Source organism: Drosophila sulfurigaster, chromosome 2L, assembly GCF_023558435.1.
Source record: "Drosophila sulfurigaster albostrigata strain 15112-1811.04 chromosome 2L, ASM2355843v2, whole genome shotgun sequence".
NCBI classification, from domain to species: Eukaryota; Metazoa; Arthropoda; class Insecta; order Diptera; family Drosophilidae; genus Drosophila; species Drosophila sulfurigaster.
In genome coordinates, this window is record NC_084881.1 from 19059298 (window position 1) to 19080346 (window position 21049).

General features: G+C 40.2%; 1 protein-coding gene across 18 annotated transcripts in view; it reads left to right on the plus strand.

Annotated features, from left to right (window-relative positions):
• Positions 1 to 21049, plus strand: part of LOC133850817 (muscle-specific protein 300 kDa) — a 121149-nt gene that overhangs the window by 82224 nt on the left and 17876 nt on the right. For 15 of the 18 annotated variants that reach the window (XM_062287034.1, XM_062287035.1, XM_062287036.1 and 12 more), the window contains 2 exons: positions 20271 to 20381; positions 20857 to 21021. In XM_062287034.1, the coding sequence (XP_062143018.1) occupies positions 20271 to 20381; positions 20857 to 21021 (276 nt within the window). The remainder of the gene's footprint in view (positions 1 to 20270; positions 20382 to 20856; positions 21022 to 21049) is intronic. The other 3 variants (XM_062287031.1, XM_062287032.1, XM_062287044.1) reach the window with 1 other exon arrangement.

Consider the following 21049-nt stretch of genomic DNA (forward strand, 5'->3'; position numbering starts at 1 on the left):
GCATCAGATGCAACCGCCGAGTCCTCAGTTACTGAAGATTCCAAGACAACTGTAACAATCACGACAACAACAGTGACCGAAACCGTAAGCGAATCTGTAATTCCAGAAGAGCCAAAGGCACTTGAAGCTGAAAAGAAGCCTGAGGAGCCTAAGAAACTAGCATACGCTGGTTTGCCGGTTGATGAATCGAGCAGCTCCTGGATGGATGTTTTGGATGAACCAATGGTATTCTCAGATGAAGAAGGAGTTGTGAAGAGCCCTGCTCCTGAGAAGATTAGCGAGACAACTGTTTACGAAAAGGATGTCGAATCTCCACAGTCAGAGACAGTCACTGAGTCCTCCGTATCAGAAAATTCAAAGACAACGGTAACAATCACGACAACAACAGTAACCGAAACAGTAAGCGAGCCTGTAATTCCTATCGAACCTGAGGTTATCACTGAAGAACCGATTACAGACGACTCGAAAACGTCAACAACGACAACAATGACGGTCAATACATCGACGGAAGCACAAGTTATTGAAAACCCACCAGTTTACTCTGGTTTATCACTTGAAGGTCCAATTGATACTTGGTCTAGTGTTTTGGAGGAAACGGCACCAAACACTGGAAGTGTTGCGTTTACATCCACATTGTCTGCGGATGCTCCAGAATTTACTCCTTCATATCTAAGACATGTGTTTGCTGACCAAACAAATACATTCCTTGCCAATGAGAGAGTCTACAATGAATTCATTCCACGAAATAGAGTAGATCAAACAATCACAGTTCAAAAGAAACAAAAGAAAATTAAGCCAGCCAAACGACAGAAGAAACCAGAGGAAGATCGTCAAGAAAGTGCAAGTGCTCCTGCGGAACCCCCTTCATTTACTTTAGATGTTGATGAATCCGTCGAGCCAAGTGTATGGGAAAACAACCGCGATGGCAAGTCCTATGCAGATGTCCTATTTAGTTCAGGGTTGGCTACAGACGTTGAAGAAAAATCAATTTCAGAACAACAAAAGCCCATTACTGTTGAAAAATTGCCCAAGGCCGAAAAACCAAAGAATCAGAAAAGTAAGCCAAAACAAGAAAAGCAAAAAACCAAGCAATTCGTCGAAGAAGATTCCAGTACTGAAAAGTCGAAGCCCACAACAGAAAGCTCAAAAGAACCATCTTCTGACGAGCGAGAAGTTCCTACTGTTCCTGAATTTAGTTGGTCAGCCCTTGTTAAAAGGCCTGGTGAATGGTCGGATACAACAGTAATCAAAAAGGAAACTCAGTCTGCTCCTACTAAAGTAGAAGAAAGGAAACCCAAAAAAGAAATAAAGGAGGAACGAAAATCTACAAAAACAAAGAAAGCAAAGAAATCAAAGAAGCAATTTGAGGAACCTGTCTCAACGACTTCTGAAGATGAAAAACATGAAGAAGTAGAAATGCGAAAAGAACAATCAGTAGATGTGACCGAGGCGGTAGTTCAGCCAGTGAATGAAAACCAACCCGAAAGCACTGCATTTTCATGGGCATCGCTCGTAAAGCGGCCTGGAGAGTGGGTCGACACAACTGTAACTCATATCAAGTCGGCAATTAGTTCTTCATCTGACAAAGTGGAAATTGAAAGGAAAGAACCGGAGAAGCCTAAGAAGACTCGTCAACAGAAGAAGGCCGATCGCGTTGATACTAAAAAGCAACGAGCTACAGATAAAGAGGAAAGAACACCGGTAACCATCATTAAGCAAGAAACTACTGTGGAAAGTGAAGTCATAAAACCAATTCCTGAACCTCAAATTGAGAGCAATAGTAATGCTTTCTCTTGGGCTTCGTTAGTAAAGAAGCCAGGTGACTGGGTCGATGATATCGCGTCCAGAAAGAAGCCTCTATCTGTTCCACCAGTTGAACCAAAACCAGAACCAAAGCCTCGGAAAGAACGCAAAACTGTCAAAGTTACAAAGAAAGAACTTCATTCTGATACAGAAGATAAGAAATATCCTGAGGCTAACCCTGAAAAGACGTTACCAACTGAAGTATCTTCCCCATCCGATGATAGCGATGTTATTGTGTCGTCTTCGTCTGCAACTCGTGATGACGGGGTGGTAACTTGGGCCAAAATTGCCAGTCAAATCGATGCCATGTCAGACTTGCCACCAAAGGAAAAGAAGGTAATCAAGCAAAAGAAAGCAGAACCCATTAAACAAACAATAAAAACAGATCACATCGAGAAGAGAAAGGAAACTATGAACTCCTCCTGGTCAACAATTGTCACTCAGCAAACCACTGACTTTTTAGAATCTGAACGGCTGGTTCCTAAGGTAGTTGATGTGCAGAAAAAGATTCCTGTGAATGAATCTCCAGTAATCGAAGCATCAATAATTGCGGAGGAACCCGAAAGGAAATTCCACAAGTCTTGGGCAGAAATGAGTGATGATGAGGGCGATGATTTTGTAGTTGAAAACAAATCATGGAAGGAAATAATTGAAGATGAAGTTGAGATTCCACTCCTTGCGGAAAATGGTGACGAAGCAAACATTAATAAGATTATCGAAACCATTCAAGAAATGAAATCTGATGTAACTACAGTCACTACTGTAACGGAAACTACAAAGAACAATGAATCTGTAACCAAGAACGATGTTGTAACTGAAATAGTTGGCGAGTCTGTCATTATAGCACAGCCGGAAGATGTAGTAAAAGAGTCGTTTGAGGCCGACCAGCCAACGGCAGTTGAAACTGAAAAGAAACACATAGAAGAGACAGAACCAGCAGAGCCTGAAAAGCCTGAAGTACGTGTGCCTATTATCACCACTACTGTGACTAAAAGTATCAGTGAATCTGCTCTTGTGGACAAGCCTAAGGGAGACGAAGCCGAGGAGAAGTCCGAGGAACCTAAGAAACCAGCTTATGCTGGCTTACCTGTTGATGAATCCAGCAACTCTTGGATGGATGTTTTGGATGATCAAATGGTATTCTCAGATGAAGAAGAAGTAGCTATAGTAAAGGAACCTCAGCCCGAAAAACTAACTGACAAAATTTTGGAAGAAAATGTTGTTTCAAAGACAGCTACCGAGACTTCAATTACAAAAGATTCCAAGACAACTGTAACAATAACGACAACAAAAGTGACCGAAACAGTTAGCGAATCTGTAATTCCAGAAGAACCAAAGGCAAATGAACCTGAAAAGAAGCTGGAGGAACCTAAAAAACCAGCATACGCTGGTTTGCCGGTCGATGAATCGAGCAGCTCCTGGATGGATGTTCTGGATGAACCAATGGTATTCTCGGATGAGGAAGAAGAAACAATAGTTAAAGAATCTGTCCCTGAAAAGCTTAGTGAGACAGTTGTGGAAGAAAATGTTGTCGCATCAGATGCAACCACCGAATCCTCAGTTACTGAAGTTTCCAAGACAACTGTAACAATCACGACAACAACAGTGTCCGAAACCGTAAGCGAATCTGTAATTCCAGAAGAACCAAAGGCACTTGAACCTGAAAAGAAGTTTGAGGAGCCTAAGAAACCAGCATACGCTGGTTTGCCGGTTGATGAATCGAGCAGCTCCTGGATGGATGTTCTGGATGAACCAATGGTATTCTCGGATGAGGAAGAAGAACCAATAGTTAAAGAATCTGTCCCTGAAAAGCTTAGTGAGACAGTTGTGGAAGAAAATGTTGTCGCATCAGATGCAGCCACCGAGTCCTCAGTAACTGAAAATTCCAAGACAACTGTAACAATCACGACAACAACAGTGACCGAAACAGTCAGCGAGTCTGTAATTCCAGAAGAGCCAAAGGCACTTGAAGCTGAAAAGAAGCCTGAGGAGCCTAAGAAACCAGCATACGCTGGTTTGCCGGTTGATGAATCGAGCAGCTCCTGGATGGATGTTCTGGATGAACCAATGGTATTAACGGATGAGGAAGAAGAACCAATAGTTAAAGAATCTGTCCCTGAAAAGCTTAGTGAGACAGTTGTGGAAGAAAATGTTGTCGCATCAGATGCAGCAACCGAGTCCTCAGTAACTGAAGATTCCAAAACAACTGTAACAATCACGACAACAACAGTGACCGAAACCGTAAGCGAATCTGTAATTCCAGAAGAGCCAAAGGCACTTGAGGCTGAAAAGAAGCCTGAGGAGCCTAAGAAACTAGCATACGCTGGTTTGCCGGTTGATGAGTCGAGCAGTTCCTGGATGGATGTTCTGGATGAACCAATGGTATTCTCAGATGAGGAGGAAGAACCAGTTGTTAAAGAATCTGTTCCTGAAAAGCTTAGCGAGACAGTTGTGGAAGAATATGTCCCATCAGAGACAGCCACCGAGTCCTCAGTTACTGAAGATTCCAAGACAACTATAACAATCACGACAACAACAGTGACCGAAACAGTCAGCGAGTCTGTAATTCCAGAAGAGCCAAAGGCACTTGAAGCTGAAAAGAAGCCTGAGGAGCCTAAGAAACCAGCATACGCTGGTTTGCCGGTTGATGAATCGAGCAGCTCCTGGATGGATGTTCTGGATGAACCAATGGTATTCTCGGATGAGGAAGAAGAACCATTAGTTAAAGAATCTGTCCCTGAAAAGCTTAGTGAGACAGTTGTGGAAGAAAATGTTGTCGCATCAGATGCAGCCACCGAGTCCTCAGTAACTGAAGATTCCAAGACAACTGTAACAATCACGACAACAACAGTGACCGAAACCGTAAGCGAGTCTGTAATTCCAGAAGAGCCAAAGGCACTTGAAGCTGAAAAGAAGCCTGAGGAGCCTAAGAAACTAGCATACGCTGGTTTGCCGGTTGATGAATCGAGCAGTTCCTGGATGGATGTTCTGGATGAACCAATGGTATTCTCGGATGAAGAAGAACTAATAGTTAAAGAATCTGTGCCTGAAGAGACCATCGATACATTTGTGGAAGGAAACGTCGCATCTCTCGAGCCAGTAGGAGTCACCAAATCCTCGATTTCAGAAGATTCCAAAACTATTGTTACATTTACGACAACAACTGAAACAGTCAGTGAACCTTCAGTTGTACATGAACCATATGTCGCAGAGCCTGAAAAGGTTCACGATAATCCAGTTAATGTGTGGGAATTGAATTCGTCGTATGCTGATGTAGTAAAACACACAATAAGCTTTATAGATGGAGAGAAGTTAAACGTTGAAAAAATTCAGAAAAATACTACTGAGCCAGAACTTTATTCATCAGGAGTGTGTGAGAAGGTTACTAAGAAATCTATATCCAAGAAAGAAAAAAAAATGAAAAAAGTACACGCTGAACCCGAGTCTGAAAGAGAGCAATATGTAGAATCGGCAAATGAACAAATTTCAATCCAAAACGTGGTTGAAGAGTCCACAAATGAGGCGAGTGTGTATGAAGAACACCACGTAAATAAAGTGCAGCTCCAAAAATGGTCGGAAATGGTAGACGAAGAAGGTCCTATAAGTGTTGATCAACCACAATCTGGAACTGAGTTTTCATGGTCATCTATTGTCCGAAAAGGAACAGATGAACCCACAACAATATTCACTGAGCAGAATACGGTAGAGCAAAAGTCCGCAAAGCAAAAGACAAATAAGACAAAGAAACCCCAAATAGACCAAATACCAAAAATAAGTACAGCACCAGCAACTCCTATTGAAATTTCACCAGAATTAGACACTCAAGCCCAAGAAAATATTATGGTTGACACTCTCCCAGATCAGAAGGCAGCGCGAGAAATTGTACCAAATCAAACTCATTCTTGGTCGTCGGTTGTTTCACAAACGGTAAAATCTACTTCTTCACATGACATACAAGACTTTATTCAGAAGGAGCAGAATTTCTCAACAATTGTTAACGATAAGCCCACTCAGAAGATAAAGAAAGAAAAGAAATTGCAACAAATTGAACCAGCTGTAGAACCTAAAGAAGTTGTTGAATCGAAGCCAAAGTCTAAAAAAGAGAAGAAATTGCCAAAGGTTCAACAACATCAAGCTATCGAAAAAACTATTGGTCTGACAGAACCCAACGAACTACAATCTTCTACTCAGTCATGGTCATCAATTGTAAAAACCTCTACTACTACAATTCAAACTGTTTCCGAGCTCACACCCTTAGCTCCATTGAACCCAACTGAAGACCCCAAAATCACAATAGAGGAAATAGTTACTGAAACACAGCCAAATGAAACTTTTGTTGAAAAGGCAGAAAATGTTGTTGAACCCAAGAGAAAGTCGAAGAAAGATCACAAATTGCCGAAGCCTGAAGTAAAGCCAATTGAGGTTGTAGATACGATTGAAGCAAATTTGTCTGAAAATGAGGATACACAATCCTTAACTCAATCATGGTCATCGATAGTTTCGCAATCAATTTCTGCTCTGCCGAATGTTTCATCAGTTATCGTAGCACCCTCATCTGAACACTTTATTCGTAGTGAACAGAATTTGTCATCTATTGCTGATGATAAACCGAGAACGCTAAAGACCAAAAATGAAAAGAAATTGCAAAAAATTGAGAAACCAAAAGAAGAGGAACCTAAACAAAAGCCCAAAGAGGAAAATAAATTACCAGAGAAACAATCGATAGCTGTATTTGACACAAAAGTTCCCGACATTGTTGATACACAACCTTCAACCATGTCGTGGTCGTCTATCGTTTCAAAAACAATTGAAGTGACTCAAACTGAACCGTCTCCAAAAACGGTACCAACAACAGAAGACTTCATTCGAAAAGAACAACATTTCTCAACCATACTCAATGATAAACAACAAAACCAAAAAGACAAAAAGAAAGAAAACGACAATGAACCTAAAGAAATTTTGAAGTCCAAGTCCAAATCTAAGAAGGATAAGAAATCACCTATACTCCAACCGCAGCCAGAACCAGAAGCTCCATCCCCGATAGTTACTGACGAGCCAAATCTTGTCATTGAACGAACGGTTTCAGAAATTGTCGATACCCAATCTTCAACACAATCGTGGTCATCGATTGTATCGCAAACTTTGATAGACCCTACTCCTTTCAAACCTACTGAAGACCTCAATATTACAGAAACAGTTTCAGAAATGCCAAAGGAAACTGTTGCGGAGGAAGTCAAGCAAGTCGTTGAGCCTAAGAAGAAGTCCAAAAAGGAAAAGAAACCAAAGGAACCTAAACCTGCTATTGAAAACCCGATTATTGTGGAGGCACCAAAGAAGGTGATTGAATCCAAGGATATTGAAATCGTAGATTCACAGCCTTCAAGTCAATCGTGGTCGTCAATTGTAGCGCAAACAACTACGGTGGAGACAGTTTCTGAGCCCGCACCATTAGCGCCCTTCAAGCCAACTGAAGAACTCAATATCACAATTGAAGAAACAGTGTTAGAAAAACCAAAGGAAACTGTTGTGGAGGAAGTTAAGGAAGTCGTTGAGCCTAAGAAGAAGTCGAAAAAAGAAAAGAAACAAAAGGAACCTGAACCTGTTGTTGAGAAACCGATTGTTGTTGAGGAACCAAAAGTAATTGAATCCAAGGATATTGAAATCGTAGATTCACAGCCTTCAAGTCAATCGTGGTCGTCAATTGTAGCGCAAACAACTACGGTGGAGACAGTTTCTGAGCCCGCACCATTAGCGCCCTTCAAGCCAACTGAAGAACTCAATATCACAGTTGAAGAAACAGTGTTAGAAAAACCAAAGGAAACTGTTGTGGAGGAAGTTAAGGAAGTCGTTGAGCCTAAGAAGAAGTCGAAAAAAGAAAAGAAACAAAAGGAACCTGAACCTGTTGTTGAGAAACCGATTGTTGTTGAGGAACCAAAAGTAATTGAATCTAAGGATATTGAAATCATCGATTCACAACCTTCAACTCAATCGTGGTCGTCAATTGTAACGCAAACAACTACGGTGGAAACAGTTTCTGAGCCCGCACCATTAGCTCCCTTCAAGCCAACTGAAGAACTCAATAACACAGTTGAAGAAACAGTGGTAGAAAAACCAAAGGAAACTGTTGTGGAGGAAGTTAAGGAAGTCGTTGAGCCTAAGAAGAAGTCGAAGAAAGAAAAGAAACAAAAGGAACCTGAACCTGTTGTTGAGAAACCGATTGTTGTTGAGGAACCAAAAGTAACTGAATCTAAGGATATTGAAATCATTGATTCACAACCTTCAACTCAATCGTGGTCGTCAATTGTAACGCAAACAACTACGGTGGAGACAGTTTCTGAGCCCGCACCATTAGCTCCCTTCAAGCCAACTGAAGAACTCAATATCACAGTTGAAGAAACGGTCTCAGAAATTCCAACGGAAACTGTTGTGGAGGAAGTTAAGGAAGTCGTTGAGCCTAAGAAGAAGTCGAAAAAAGAAAAGAAACAAAAGGAACCTGAACCTGTTGTTGAGAAACCGATTGTTGTTGAGGAACCAAAAGTAATTGAATCTAAGGATATTGAAATCATTGATTCACAACCTTCAACTCAATCGTGGTCGTCAATTGTAACGCAAACAACTACGGTGGAGACAGTTTCTGAGCCCGCACCACTAGCTCCCTTCAAGCCAACTGAAGAACTCAATATCACAGTTGAAGAAACAGTCTCAGAAATTCCAAAGGAAACTGTTGTGGAGGAAGTTAAGGAAGTCGTTGAGCCTAAGAAGAAGTCGAAAAAAGAAAAGAAACAAAAGGAACCTGAACCTGTTGTTGAGAAACCGATTGTTGTTGAGGAACCAAAGCAAGTGATTGAATCCAAGGATATTGAAATCGTAGATTCACAGCCTTCAACTCAATCGTGGTCGTCAATTGTAACGCAAACAACTACGGTGGAGACAGTTTCTGAGCCCGCACCATTAGCTCCCTTCAAGCCAACTGAAGAACTCAATATCACAGTTGAAGAAACAATCTCAGAAATTCCAACGGAAACTGTTGTGGAGGAAGTTAAGGAAGTCGTTGAGCCTAAGAAGAAGTCGAAAAAAGAAAAGAAACAAAAGGAACCTGAACCTGTTGTTGAGGAACCAAAAGTAATTGAATCTAAGGATATTGAAATCATTGATTCACAACCTTCAACTCAATCGTGGTCGTCAATTGTAACGCAAACAACTACGGTGGAGACAGTTTCTGAGCCCGCACCACTAGCTCCCTTCAAGCCAACTGAAGAACTCAATATCACAGTTGAAGAAACAGTCTCAGAAATTCCAAAGGAAACTGTTGTGGAGGAAGTTAAGGAAGTCGTTGAGCCTAAGAAGAAGTCGAAAAAGAAAAGAAACAAAAGGAACCTGAACCTGTTGTTGAGAAACCGATTGTTGTTGAGGAACCAAAGCAAGTGATTGAATCCAAGGATATTGAAATCGTAGATTCACAGCCTTCAACTCAATCGTGGTCGTCAATTGTAACGCAAACAACTACGGTGAAGACAGTTTCTGTGCCCGCACCATTAGCTCCCTTCAAGCCAACTGAAGAACTCAATATCACAGTTGAAGAAACAGTGTTAGAAAAACCAAAGGAAACTGTTGTAGAGGAAGTTAAGGAAGTCGTTGAGCCTAAGAAGAAGTCGAAGAAAGAAAAGAAACAAAAGGAACCTGAACCTGTTGTTGAGAAACCGATTGTTGTTGAGGAACCAAAAGTAACTGAATCTAAGGATATTGAAATCATTGATTCACAACCTTCAACTCAATCGTGGTCGTCAATTGTAACGCAAACAACTACGGTGGAGACAGTTTCTGAGCCCGCACCATTAGCTCCCTTCAAGCCAACTGAAGAACTCAATATCACAGTTGAAGAAACAGTCTCAGAAATTCCAAAGGAAACTGTTGTGGAGGAAGTTAAGGAAGTCGTTGAGCCTAAGAAGAAGTCGAAAAAAGAAAAGAAACAAAAGGAACCTGAACCTGTTGTTGAGAAACCGATTGTTGTTGAGGAACCAAAGCAAGTGATTGAATCCAAGGATATTGAAATCGTAGATTCACAGCCTTCAACTCAATCGTGGTCGTCAATTGTAACGCAAACAACTACGGTGGAGACAGTTTCTGTGCCCGCACCATTAGCTCCCTTCAAGCCAACTGAAGAACTCAATATCACAGTTGAAGAAACAGTGTTAGAAAAACCAAAGGAAACTGTTGTAGAGGAAGTTAAGGAAGTCGTTGAGCCTAAGAAGAAGTCGAAGAAAGAAAAGAAACAAAAGGAACCTGAACCTGTTGTTGAGAAACCGATTGTTGTTGAGGAACCAAAAGTAACTGAATCTAAGGATATTGAAATCATTGATTCACAACCTTCAACTCAATCGTGGTCGTCAATTGTAACGCAAACACCTACGGTGGAGACAGTTTCTGAGCCAGCACCATTAGCTCCCTTCAAGCCAACTGAAGAACTCAATATCACAGTTGAAGAAACAGTCTCAGAAATTCCAAAGGAAACTGTTGTGGAGGAAGTTAAGGAAGTCGTTGAGCCTAAGAAGAAGTCGAAAAAAGAAAAGAAACAAAAGGAACCTGAACCTGTTGTTGAGAAACCGATTGTTGTTGAGGAACCAAAGCAAGTGATTGAATCCAAGGATATTGAAGTCGTAGATTCACAGCCTTCAACTCAATCGTGGTCGTCAATTGTAACGCAAACAACTACGGTGGAGACAGTTTCTGTGCCCGCACCATTAGCTCCCTTCAAGCCAACTGAAGAACTCAATATCACAGTTGAAGAAACAGTGTTAGAAACACCAAAGGAAACTGTTGGGGAGGAAATTAAGGAAGTCGTTGAGCCTAAGAAGAAGTCGAAAAAAGAAAAGAAACAAAAGGAACCTGAACCTGTTGGTGAGAAACCGATTGTTGTTGAGGAACAAAAAGTAACTGAATCTAAGGATATTGAAATCGTTGATTCACAACCTTCAACTCAATCGTGGTCGTCAATTGTAACGCAAACAACTACGGTGGAGACAGTTTCTGAGCCCGCACCATTAGCTCCCTTCAAGCCAACTGAAGAACTCAATATCACAGTTGAAGAAACAGTGTTAGAAAAACCAAAGGAAACTGTTGTGGAGGAAGTTAGGGAAGTCGTTGAGCCTAAGAAGAAATCCAAGAAGGAAAAGAAACAAAAAGAACCTGAACCTGTTGTTGAAAACCCGATTGTTGTTGAGGAACCAAAGCAAGTGACTGAATCGAAGGATATTGAAATCGTTGATTCACAAACTTCAACTCCATCGTGGTCATCAATTGTATCGCAAACAACTACTGTGAAGACAGTTTCGCAGCCAGCACCATTAGCGGCTTTCAAGCCAACTGAAGAACTCAATATCACAGTTGAAGAAACAGTGTTAGAAATGCCAAAGGAAACTGTTGTGGAGGAAGTTAAGGAAGTCGTTGAGCCTAAGAAGAAATCAAAGAAGGAAAAGAAACAAAAAGAACCTGAACCTGTTGTTGAGAAACCGATTGTTGTTGAGGAACCAAAAGTAACTGAATCCAAGGATATTGAAAGCATTGATTCACAACCTTCAACTCAATCGTGGTCGTCAATTGTAACGCAAACGACTACCGTGGAGACAGCTTCGCAGCCAGCACCATTAGCTCCCTTCAAGCCAACTGAAGAACTCAATATCACAGTTGAAGAAACATTCTCAGAAACACCAAAGCAAACTGTTGTGGAGGGAGTTACGGAAGTCGTTGAACCTAAGAAGAAAACCAAGAAGGAAAAGAAGGAAAAGAAACAAAAGGATTCTGAACCTGTTGTAGTTGAGGAACCAAAAGAATCTGAAAAGCAAGAAAACTTCATTATTGCACCATTAACTCAATCTTGGTCATCCATTGTTTCTCAAACAAATGAAAGGGTTACTGAGGCACTTCCTACGCAGGACGTGCAGGACTTCATTCGCAAAGAACAGAACTTCTCAACTGTTGTTAACGATAAATCGAAAAAACATCTTGGTAAGAAGGAAAAGAAGGTACAGCAAAACCGAACAATTGTCGAAGGAGCAGATGTTGAAGAACCAACACCTCCTGTTGAACCAAAACACATGACGAAAAAAGAGAGGAAACAGATGAAAGTTCAGGAATCAGAACCAGTTATTGCTCCAGAGCCAGCTGATAATATTCCGGAAACTGTCGATACACAATCTTCCATACAATCATGGTCTTCAATTGTTTCGCAAACGGTTGAGATCAATCCCACAATTGTTGAGACCCTTCATACTGAAACGAAAACTACCACACCGGTCTCAATTCCTGCAACCGAAAAAGCCAAGAAACAAAAATCAAAGAAAGAAAAGCTACCCAAGCCTGAATTTGAAGTAATTTCTAAAGTGGTTGAGCGAGTTGATGAGCAGACAATAGAGGATAAATCCAATCAGATCCATGATCAAGATGTAGATACTTCCCGGGACATAATTGAACAACCACCCGCCGACTTCAAGATTGAATTGCCGAAACCGTTACCATCTGTTTGGTCTCATTCAGAAACCTATGCCGAAGTAGTTAAAAAATCCGGTTTTGTGGATAACACAAATATTAGGTATAAAGATTCAGAGTCTTATTCTCCGATTAGCATAGACACAATTGAGCATAAGCCTGTTGTACGAACAAATTTGGTTATAGAACGACCTCAAAAACCGGCTGTTGTTGAAGTTACCGAATTTCCGGATCCAATCATCCCTCCAATAGTCAGTATCCAAGATGTACAGCCTATTGAAACAAGTGAATATCCAGAAGTGTCTTTTGGAATGTCTTGGAGGGATATGATAGATGAAGAAGTAAGTCCAACAGATGTTGACATACTGTCTTGGACTTCCGATACACAACCCTGGAATGCAAGTGAAGATCAATTGGAGCGAGCTTCACGTACAATCAGTCGTCCGATAATACAAGTCACCAAAGCAACTAAATCTGAAGACGCAGTGCAAGAACAAAGGGATGAAGGCTTCCTTGAAATAACCCCAAAAAAACGAAACCGCTCTCGATCTCGTTCTCAACAATCACAACATTCAAATGTCGAAGAAGTGCCGAAAAAGAAAAAGTCCAAAAAACCCAAAGATAATCACCAACTTGTTGCATCCAATGTTCAATCTGTTGCAGTAGAACCGGTTGAGGATAATGTCGATAAATCTCCAACATTATTCGATACGGAGTTTGAGCAAGCATCCGCAACTGTTTCAATTCCAATTACCGCGGGCATGTCATGGGCTGCCATAGCAGCGCATAATGTTCCCGAACCAGCTCAACAAATTCGTCAACTTCAAACGGAAACTAAAGAAATTATCATTGAAAATGGAAGGAAATCCACGACAGACAAAAAGGTATCAATTGCACTTAAGCTGGACACTGAGCCCAAACCTAAGAAAACGAAGCAAAAATCCAAAAAGAAACCTTCATCGGATATTCTTGATTTCATAAATGCTGAAAAGGAAAACACTCAAATAATAAAAGTGTTAGATCAGAAACCAGAAGTTGAAACAGCAACTCCAGTTAATACATTGGAAGAAAGCATATCTGAAATAATTTCAAATGCTGTTGAGATTGTCGCCGAACAAGTTCCTATTAAAGAATTAGAACCATCTCAAGAAATCGTCGGTATTCCAACCTCAACTCAATCATGGTCGACAATTGTAACGCAAACAACTACGGTGGAGACAGTTTCGCAGCCAGCACCTTTAGTTCCCTTCAAGCCAACTGAAGAACTCAATATCACAGTTGAAGAAACAGTGTTAGAAAAACCAAAGGAAACTGTTGTAGAGGAAGTTAAGGAACTCGTGGAACCTAAGAAGAAGTCGAAGAAGGAAAAGAAACAAAAGGAACCGGAACCTGTTGTTGAGAAACCGATTGTTGTTGAGGAACCAAAAGTAACTGAGTCCAAGGATAATGAAATCGTTGATTCACAACCTTCAACTCAATCGTGGTCGTCAATTGTAATGCAAACGACTACCGTGGAGACAGTTTCGCAGCCAGCACCTTTAGCTCCCTTCAAGCCGACTGAAGAACTCAATATCACAGTTGAAGAAACAGTCTCAGAAATACCAAAGGAAACTGTTGTGGAGGAAGTTAAGGAAGTCGTTGAGCCTAAGAAGAAGTCGAAGAAGGAAAAGAAACAAAAGGAACCGGAACCTGTTGTTGAGAAACCGATTGTTGTTGAGGAACCAAAAGTAACTGAGTCCAAGGATAATGAAATCGTTGATTCACAACCTTCAACTCAATCGTGGTCGTCAATTGTAACGCAAACGACTACTGTGGAGACAGTTTCTGAGCCCGCACCATTAGCTTCCTTCAAACCAACTGAAGAACTCAATATCACTGTTGAAGAAACAGTCTCAGAAATATCAAAGGAAACTGTTGTGGAGGAAGTTAAGGAAGTCGTTGAGCCTAAGAAGAAGTCGAAGAAAGAAAAGAAACAAAAAGAACCTGAACCTGTTGTTGAGAAACCGATTGTTGTTGACGAACCAAAAGTAACTGAATCCAAGCATATTGAAATCATTGATTCACAACCTTCAACTCAATCGTGGTCATCAATTGTAACGCAAACGACTACCGTGGAAACAGTTTCAGAGCCCGCACCATTAGCTCCTTTCAAGCCAACTGAAGAACTCAATATCACAGTTGAAGAAACAGTCTCAGAAATACCAAAGGAAACTGTTGTGGAGGAAGTTGAGGAAGTCGTTGAGCCTAAGAAGAAGTCGAAGAAGGAAAAGAAACAAAAGGAACCTGAACCTGTTGTTGAGAAACCGATTGTTGTTGAGGAACCAAAAATAACAGAATCCAAGGATAATGAAATCGTTGATTCACAACCTTCAACTCAATCGTGGTCGTCAATTGTAACGCAAACAACTACGGTGGAGACAGTTTCGCAGCCAGCACCTTTAGCTCCATTCAAGCCAACTGAAGAACTCAATATCACAGTTGAAGAAACAGTCTCAGAAATACCAAAGGAAACTGTTGTGGACGAAGTTGAGGAAGTTGTTGAGCCTAAGAAAAAATCGAAGAAGGAAAAGAAACAAAAGGAACCTGAACCTCTTGTTGAGAAACCGATTGTTGTTGATGAACCAAAAGTAACTGAATCCAAGGATATTGAAACCGTTGATTCACAACCGTCAACTCAATCGTGGTCGTCGATTGTAACGCAAACGACTACCGTGGAAACAGTTTCAGAGCCCCCACCATTAGCTCCTTTCAAGCCAACTGAAGAACTCAATATCACAGTTGAAGAAACAGTCTCAGAAATACCAAAGGAAACTGTTGTGGAGGAAGTTAAGGAAGTCGTTGAGCCTAAGAAGAAATCCAAAAAGGAAAAGAAACAAAAGGAACCTGAACCTGTTGTTGAAAAACCGAAGATTGATGAGAAATCAAAGCAAGATATGGATATTGAAATCGTTGATTCACAACCTTCAACTCAATCGTGGTCGTCAATTGTAACGCAAACGACTACCGTGGAGACAGTTTCGCAGCCAGCACCTTTAGCTCCCTTCAAGCCAACTGAAGAACTCAATATCACAGTTGAAGAAACAGTCTCTGAAATATCAAAGGAAACTGTTGTGGAGGAAGTTGAGGAAGTCGTTGAGCCTAAGAAGAAGTCGAAGAAGGAAAAGAAACAAAAGGAACCTGAACCTCTTGTTGAGAAACCGATTGTTGTTGAGGAACCAAAAGTAACTGAATCCAAGGATATTGAAATCGTAGATGCACAGCCTTCAACTCAATCGTGGTCGTCAATTGTAACGCAAACAACTACGGTGGAGACAGTTTCTGTGCCCGCACCATTAGCTCCCTTCAAGCCAACTGAAAAACTCAATATCACAGTTGAAGAAACAGTCTCAGAAATACCAAAGGAAACTTTTGTGGAGGAAGTTAAGGAACTCGTGGAACCTAAAAAATCGAAAAAGGAGAAGAAACAAAAAGCTTCCAAACCTGCAACCGAAATTGTAGATGAACCAACACCATTGGCTCCGTTCAAAACTAGTGAAGTTGATACTACAGCGTATGATTCACAAAGCACAGCTGAAGCTGATGCATTCATATGCGAGACTTCGTACTGGTCAGCCACTCTAAAACCAGGTCAGAAAGAGAAAGAGATCATTGATGTTGAAACTAAAGAGGAAGCTCCAATTACTGTTGACATACCAATAGATAATGATATTCCGGAAGTTGCAGTACAATCACCCACCGATCAACCAACAACTTGGTCAGCTATAGTCCAAACTGAAAATAAGGTGTTCTCATCTTCTGAGAAAGATAGTAAAGAGGACTTGCCTGCTTGGTCCACTGTTGTTGTCAGCAAAACGACAGATTTCCAAGAGCCCAAACCACAACTGGATGTTGAGAATGAAGCAACAACAAAGACAACAACCACATCGACAACAACCTATGTTACAACAACTGTAACAACACACAAAGATGTAAACACTGCACTTGATGAACCAACAGCATATGTATCCACTGTACTGACTTCTCATTCAAATGAATTAGCAATTGCTCCAGAATCTGAGCTCAAAGAGTTAGAAAGCAAGAATGCAGAAACAGAAACAGATTTATTGAGAAATCTACAGCTTGAGGTAACTGATCTGCATCCTAGATATGACATAATTGAGGCGCAGTATCAACTATTGAAGGCAAATGAATCCAAGGTAAATGACCAACCAATACCTGAATCGCCAAAGGTGGAAACATTATTGGATGATTATGTGATAATTGACCCCAAGGCAATGCCAGAGCTTAACTCTGAAATCCTTGCTTTTAATTTGCATCTTGATAGGCAGACATTATTGCGTTCCATACCTGATAGGGCTATAGATGATGCTTTTAGTCAGTTGCATTTAATCAATTTCGTTGCACCTAAAATTGAAACAGAAGTCAAATCTGTTGAAACCGAAAAAGTTGAGCAGGTAATAGTAACTGAATCCCCAATAATTGTTGAGGAGGAAACTATACTCGTGGAAAAATCTGTACCGATAACTCCAGAGCAGACCCCCTTATCCCAAGTGTTAACTGCAGAGCCCAGCAAGCCAAGTGAACTGCTGTGGCATCTCAGTCAAGACAACTTCTTGAAACTCATCAATCATTATAGACAGACGCCAGAGAACGTGTATGCTGCATATGCAACACTTTCGACCAGTACGAAGACGGGAAAAACTCAGGAAACTCAAGACGATAAGCATAAGACTGACATCATTACTGATACTGTAGTGACAACGACTACGATTACAGAATCAACCAAATTGATTGCTGATAACGTTGTAGATAAGACTGAACCAGAAGCATCGTCAATTGTAAACATTCCTACTGTTGAAGCAACATCAGCAACACCATTACCGCTTAGCAACATTGATCAGTTGCGTTTAAATCTGTCCATGGATGACTGGCCAAAATCTGTCATCGATGCCGATTTATACGATAACAATGTCGATAGACTGAAGCGTGATGATGTGCCTGTTGTGGAGACAAAACTCGACAAAGACAAGAAATCCGATGATGTTGAAAAACCAGACAAATCAGACTCGAAGAACGATGACATTGACAAGAAAAACAATGACAACAATGATGACGAGGACGACGATGATGATGATGATGATGAGGATGGGGATAAACTGACTGTGCCTGAAATTCGAAAGCCGCATGACGATGATGACAAATCAAACGACCGCGATCCTGGTAGTGGTAGCAGTGGCAATGCAACACCAACACCAGAAACCGATGCAGCAAATTACGATCAGAATCGCAGTTGCTCGTCGGAGTATATGTCAACCGATTTGCCAGGCGGTGTTGGCCATTGGCGGGATCAAAGTACTTACTTGGCATTAGAAGCCGAACCTCAGGTAAAAGTTGAATTGACACCAACAACAGTCGAGCGTAAGGATGATCTACTAACCGAAACAATAACAACAAAAACCATTGAATTGGCACCTTCAGTGTCAGCCCCTGAAACAACAACCAGCCCCTCTGTTTTACCCACAACTAACGTTGCAAATGCACTAATCCAATTGGCGAGCGCCACAACTCACACGCTGTCCGCTGCCGCAAGTGCAGCAGCAACAGCAACACAAGCGACAACATTGGCGGCCACTAGCGCCATTTTGCCAGTGGCAACAGCAGTAATTAATAAGTTTGCTGCTGCACCGACAACACCGTCAACACCACCATCGACACCAGAGGAGGAGGCACCACCAGCAACAATAACGCCAACGCCAGAAGCAGCTCCAGCAATCACCGAAACGACAACAACATCAACGACAACAAAGTCAAGCAGCGTCGATGGTGATGAGCTGCCACAAGTTGTTGACAACTTGTCAAATATCGTAAAGCGCACTGTAGTGACAACAACAACGGTAACGACAACAACCACAACTGAAACATCAGCAGCAGAGCCAGCAACAACTACAACGACAACTACTACAACAACTGCTGGCAATGAGTTGCTAGAACAACAACAACGCCAGAAGGTGAAAATCACATTGAGCCTTCGTTTATTCATAATTCTAATAATTGCAGCTTTTGTGTGTGGTTTTGGTATTTGTTCATGGCTTTTATACGGCAATAGTTCCTATTCCTCGTGCTCCCCTTGTTGTTGTTGTTGCGGCGCTTCAGCCACATGTTGCCGCAGTTTGCCACCACCAACAGAAGCAGCAAATCCTGAGAATGGCCTACAATAAGGTCGAGTTATGGCGATTGCTGTCTTGTTTGTTGGCTCTTTGGAGGTTGCGCCGAAACAATAATAACAAAACAAACAAAATAAGATATACATATATTATTACTAACTGTATTCAATTGTTAACTTTTTGACTTATGTTTTCTTAAGAGTTTTCTTTTATGTTTTGTTTCCTTAAATTGCATCATTAATATGTATGACGTATGACATAAGTGTAACCGTAATATTAATTGAAGTTTATATTCCTATAAATGTAGACATAATACTCTTTAGTTTGATTGCATTCGCTTATGTTCCTTACTAATTGATCTTAACATTTTTGTAAAACAACAGATACTAATAGAAGTAAACTACATTTAAAACAATTTATTCCCAGTAAAACTAAACTTAATAAAATAAAAAATTAACCAATTTGCACGTTTTAATATTTGAAAAATCTCTTTAAAAAATATATATTATACTCTATTTGCACAGTTTTTATTTTCAAATAGGCAAACACGCAGACATTTCCGCACACACATTCAAACGCACAAGTATTCGCACTTGCACTTGCACACACACAAGTACACACAGAGAGACATTAGCACAGTGCTGATGAAATGAACGCACCCAACACAGTTTTCATGCAGTTTATGCCCATTTGAATGTTTGTACTTATGAGTTCATTGCCTTCGTGTGTCTTACCGCCCAGCAGTACTCGCGAAATGTATTTATTTTCCTACATTTTATTTGCGGCATTCTTGCCGCTTTGCTAAAAAATAAAATGCAGCATCCAACTATATAGAAGAGATCCATGCAATGCAGCCCCGACTTACTCACTCAAAAATATCTCAGTGCGCCAGTCAATTTTTAGTTTTAGTCTAGACCGTGAGTTCAGTGCGGAATGCCTTATGGCACGCACTTTCAATAATTTTATTGATTCAAAAAAAAAATAAAATAACTTTTTTTAACAATACGGAAAACTGTGCGAAAAATAATAAAACTAAATATATATGTGTGTGTGCAATAAAGTGTATTAGTGAATTTGCCATATTATATTCATAGAAAAATAATAGGAAGTAAGAATTCAGTATTTGAAAGAACATTTAATGTATAAAGCCGGTACCGAATATACTTTTATAGGTGTTTTTAGTTAATGCATTCAAGGCAAATGATATTATAGTATATATATAAATTACTATATTCTTCAATAAAGTAATTATCTATTTCAACTGACCGACTATATCTAGTTGTATATATCGGTGCTATTTAACTGTCTCTTAACGTTGAGTTTTAAATATAGAAAAGATTAAACTCTTCGTCTATTATCTTTCATAATTTAATTTATATAGTATGACAAGCATAAAATATATATATATTTTATTTTATAAATCTAATTTCCATCAGTTTTAAGTCTTTCACTAGGTGCTTTTGTCTATCCGCTGTCCTTTTCGCCAATTTCATAAAATTCCGCTCATTTAAATCTTAAGTTATATACATATACTCTTTACTCTAAATATGCGCATGCGCCGTTACGTTACAAGCAGTTTATGAAATTACAATTTAAGCTAAGGTTTTTTTTTAATTATGCATTGCCTATCCTTTTATATGGCTGACTGCATTGCATCCATTTTGTTCGATGTGTAAATATGTTGTAACTGTATAGAAGCCGACAACAAATATTTACAAGAAAAAAATCAAAACAAAGCCATTTATGCAATATTTGTATTAACATATTCATTAATGTTCCTTCCCGCACAAATTAAAATTGTGTTATGCAAAATTATAGGAAGTATTAACGCAAGAACTCGACGAACTGCTACAATCGCTCTCAACCGTCGAGGATGGCATTGGAAATATGAACTACAGCAGCTTGGAAGGCATGCTACAGGGACTGAAGGTAATAAAATCTTTGACTATATACATACGTCTCGCATACGTAGAGAACTGTAAAGCAGCAATCTAACAAACGAATTGTTTGGATGCACGTGTTCGACTTGCAATCTTTAACAATAACACCAATATATCGTAGATTTACTTACTACTTAGTACTACTCACACTGTAAATACACTAGTTGATTAATTGAATTTTTATTATTTTTGAAACGATTAATGGATGCTGGCGTGTGTCACACAAATTTAATAACACAATCGCATCATTCCATAAACAATCGTACATTTCAAACTCGAATAGATAGCGAAATCTTTCTAGTATAATTTGTGTAGAAACGTTAGAAATGTCTATATTCAAGTAGTCAAGCCTTTGCAGTCGTACAATTACTTTTTATTCTAGGTCGAAATACATTTTCAGTTTTTATTATTATTGCCGATTAACAGTTTGTTAAATGAATTATGTTGTTTTGCCCGGTGCACAGCTAATCCAAGACAATCTGGAAGTACACGAGAAAGAAGCACGCAACCTCAAGGAACAAGCGAAGGCATTGCCCACAGATCCGGCTACCGAACGTCTGCTTAACGAGACTACAGATCGCATTGATCTGCTTTTGAGACGCACACAGCAAGGCATCACCATGATAGCCGTAAGTCATTAATAAATTCATACTATTG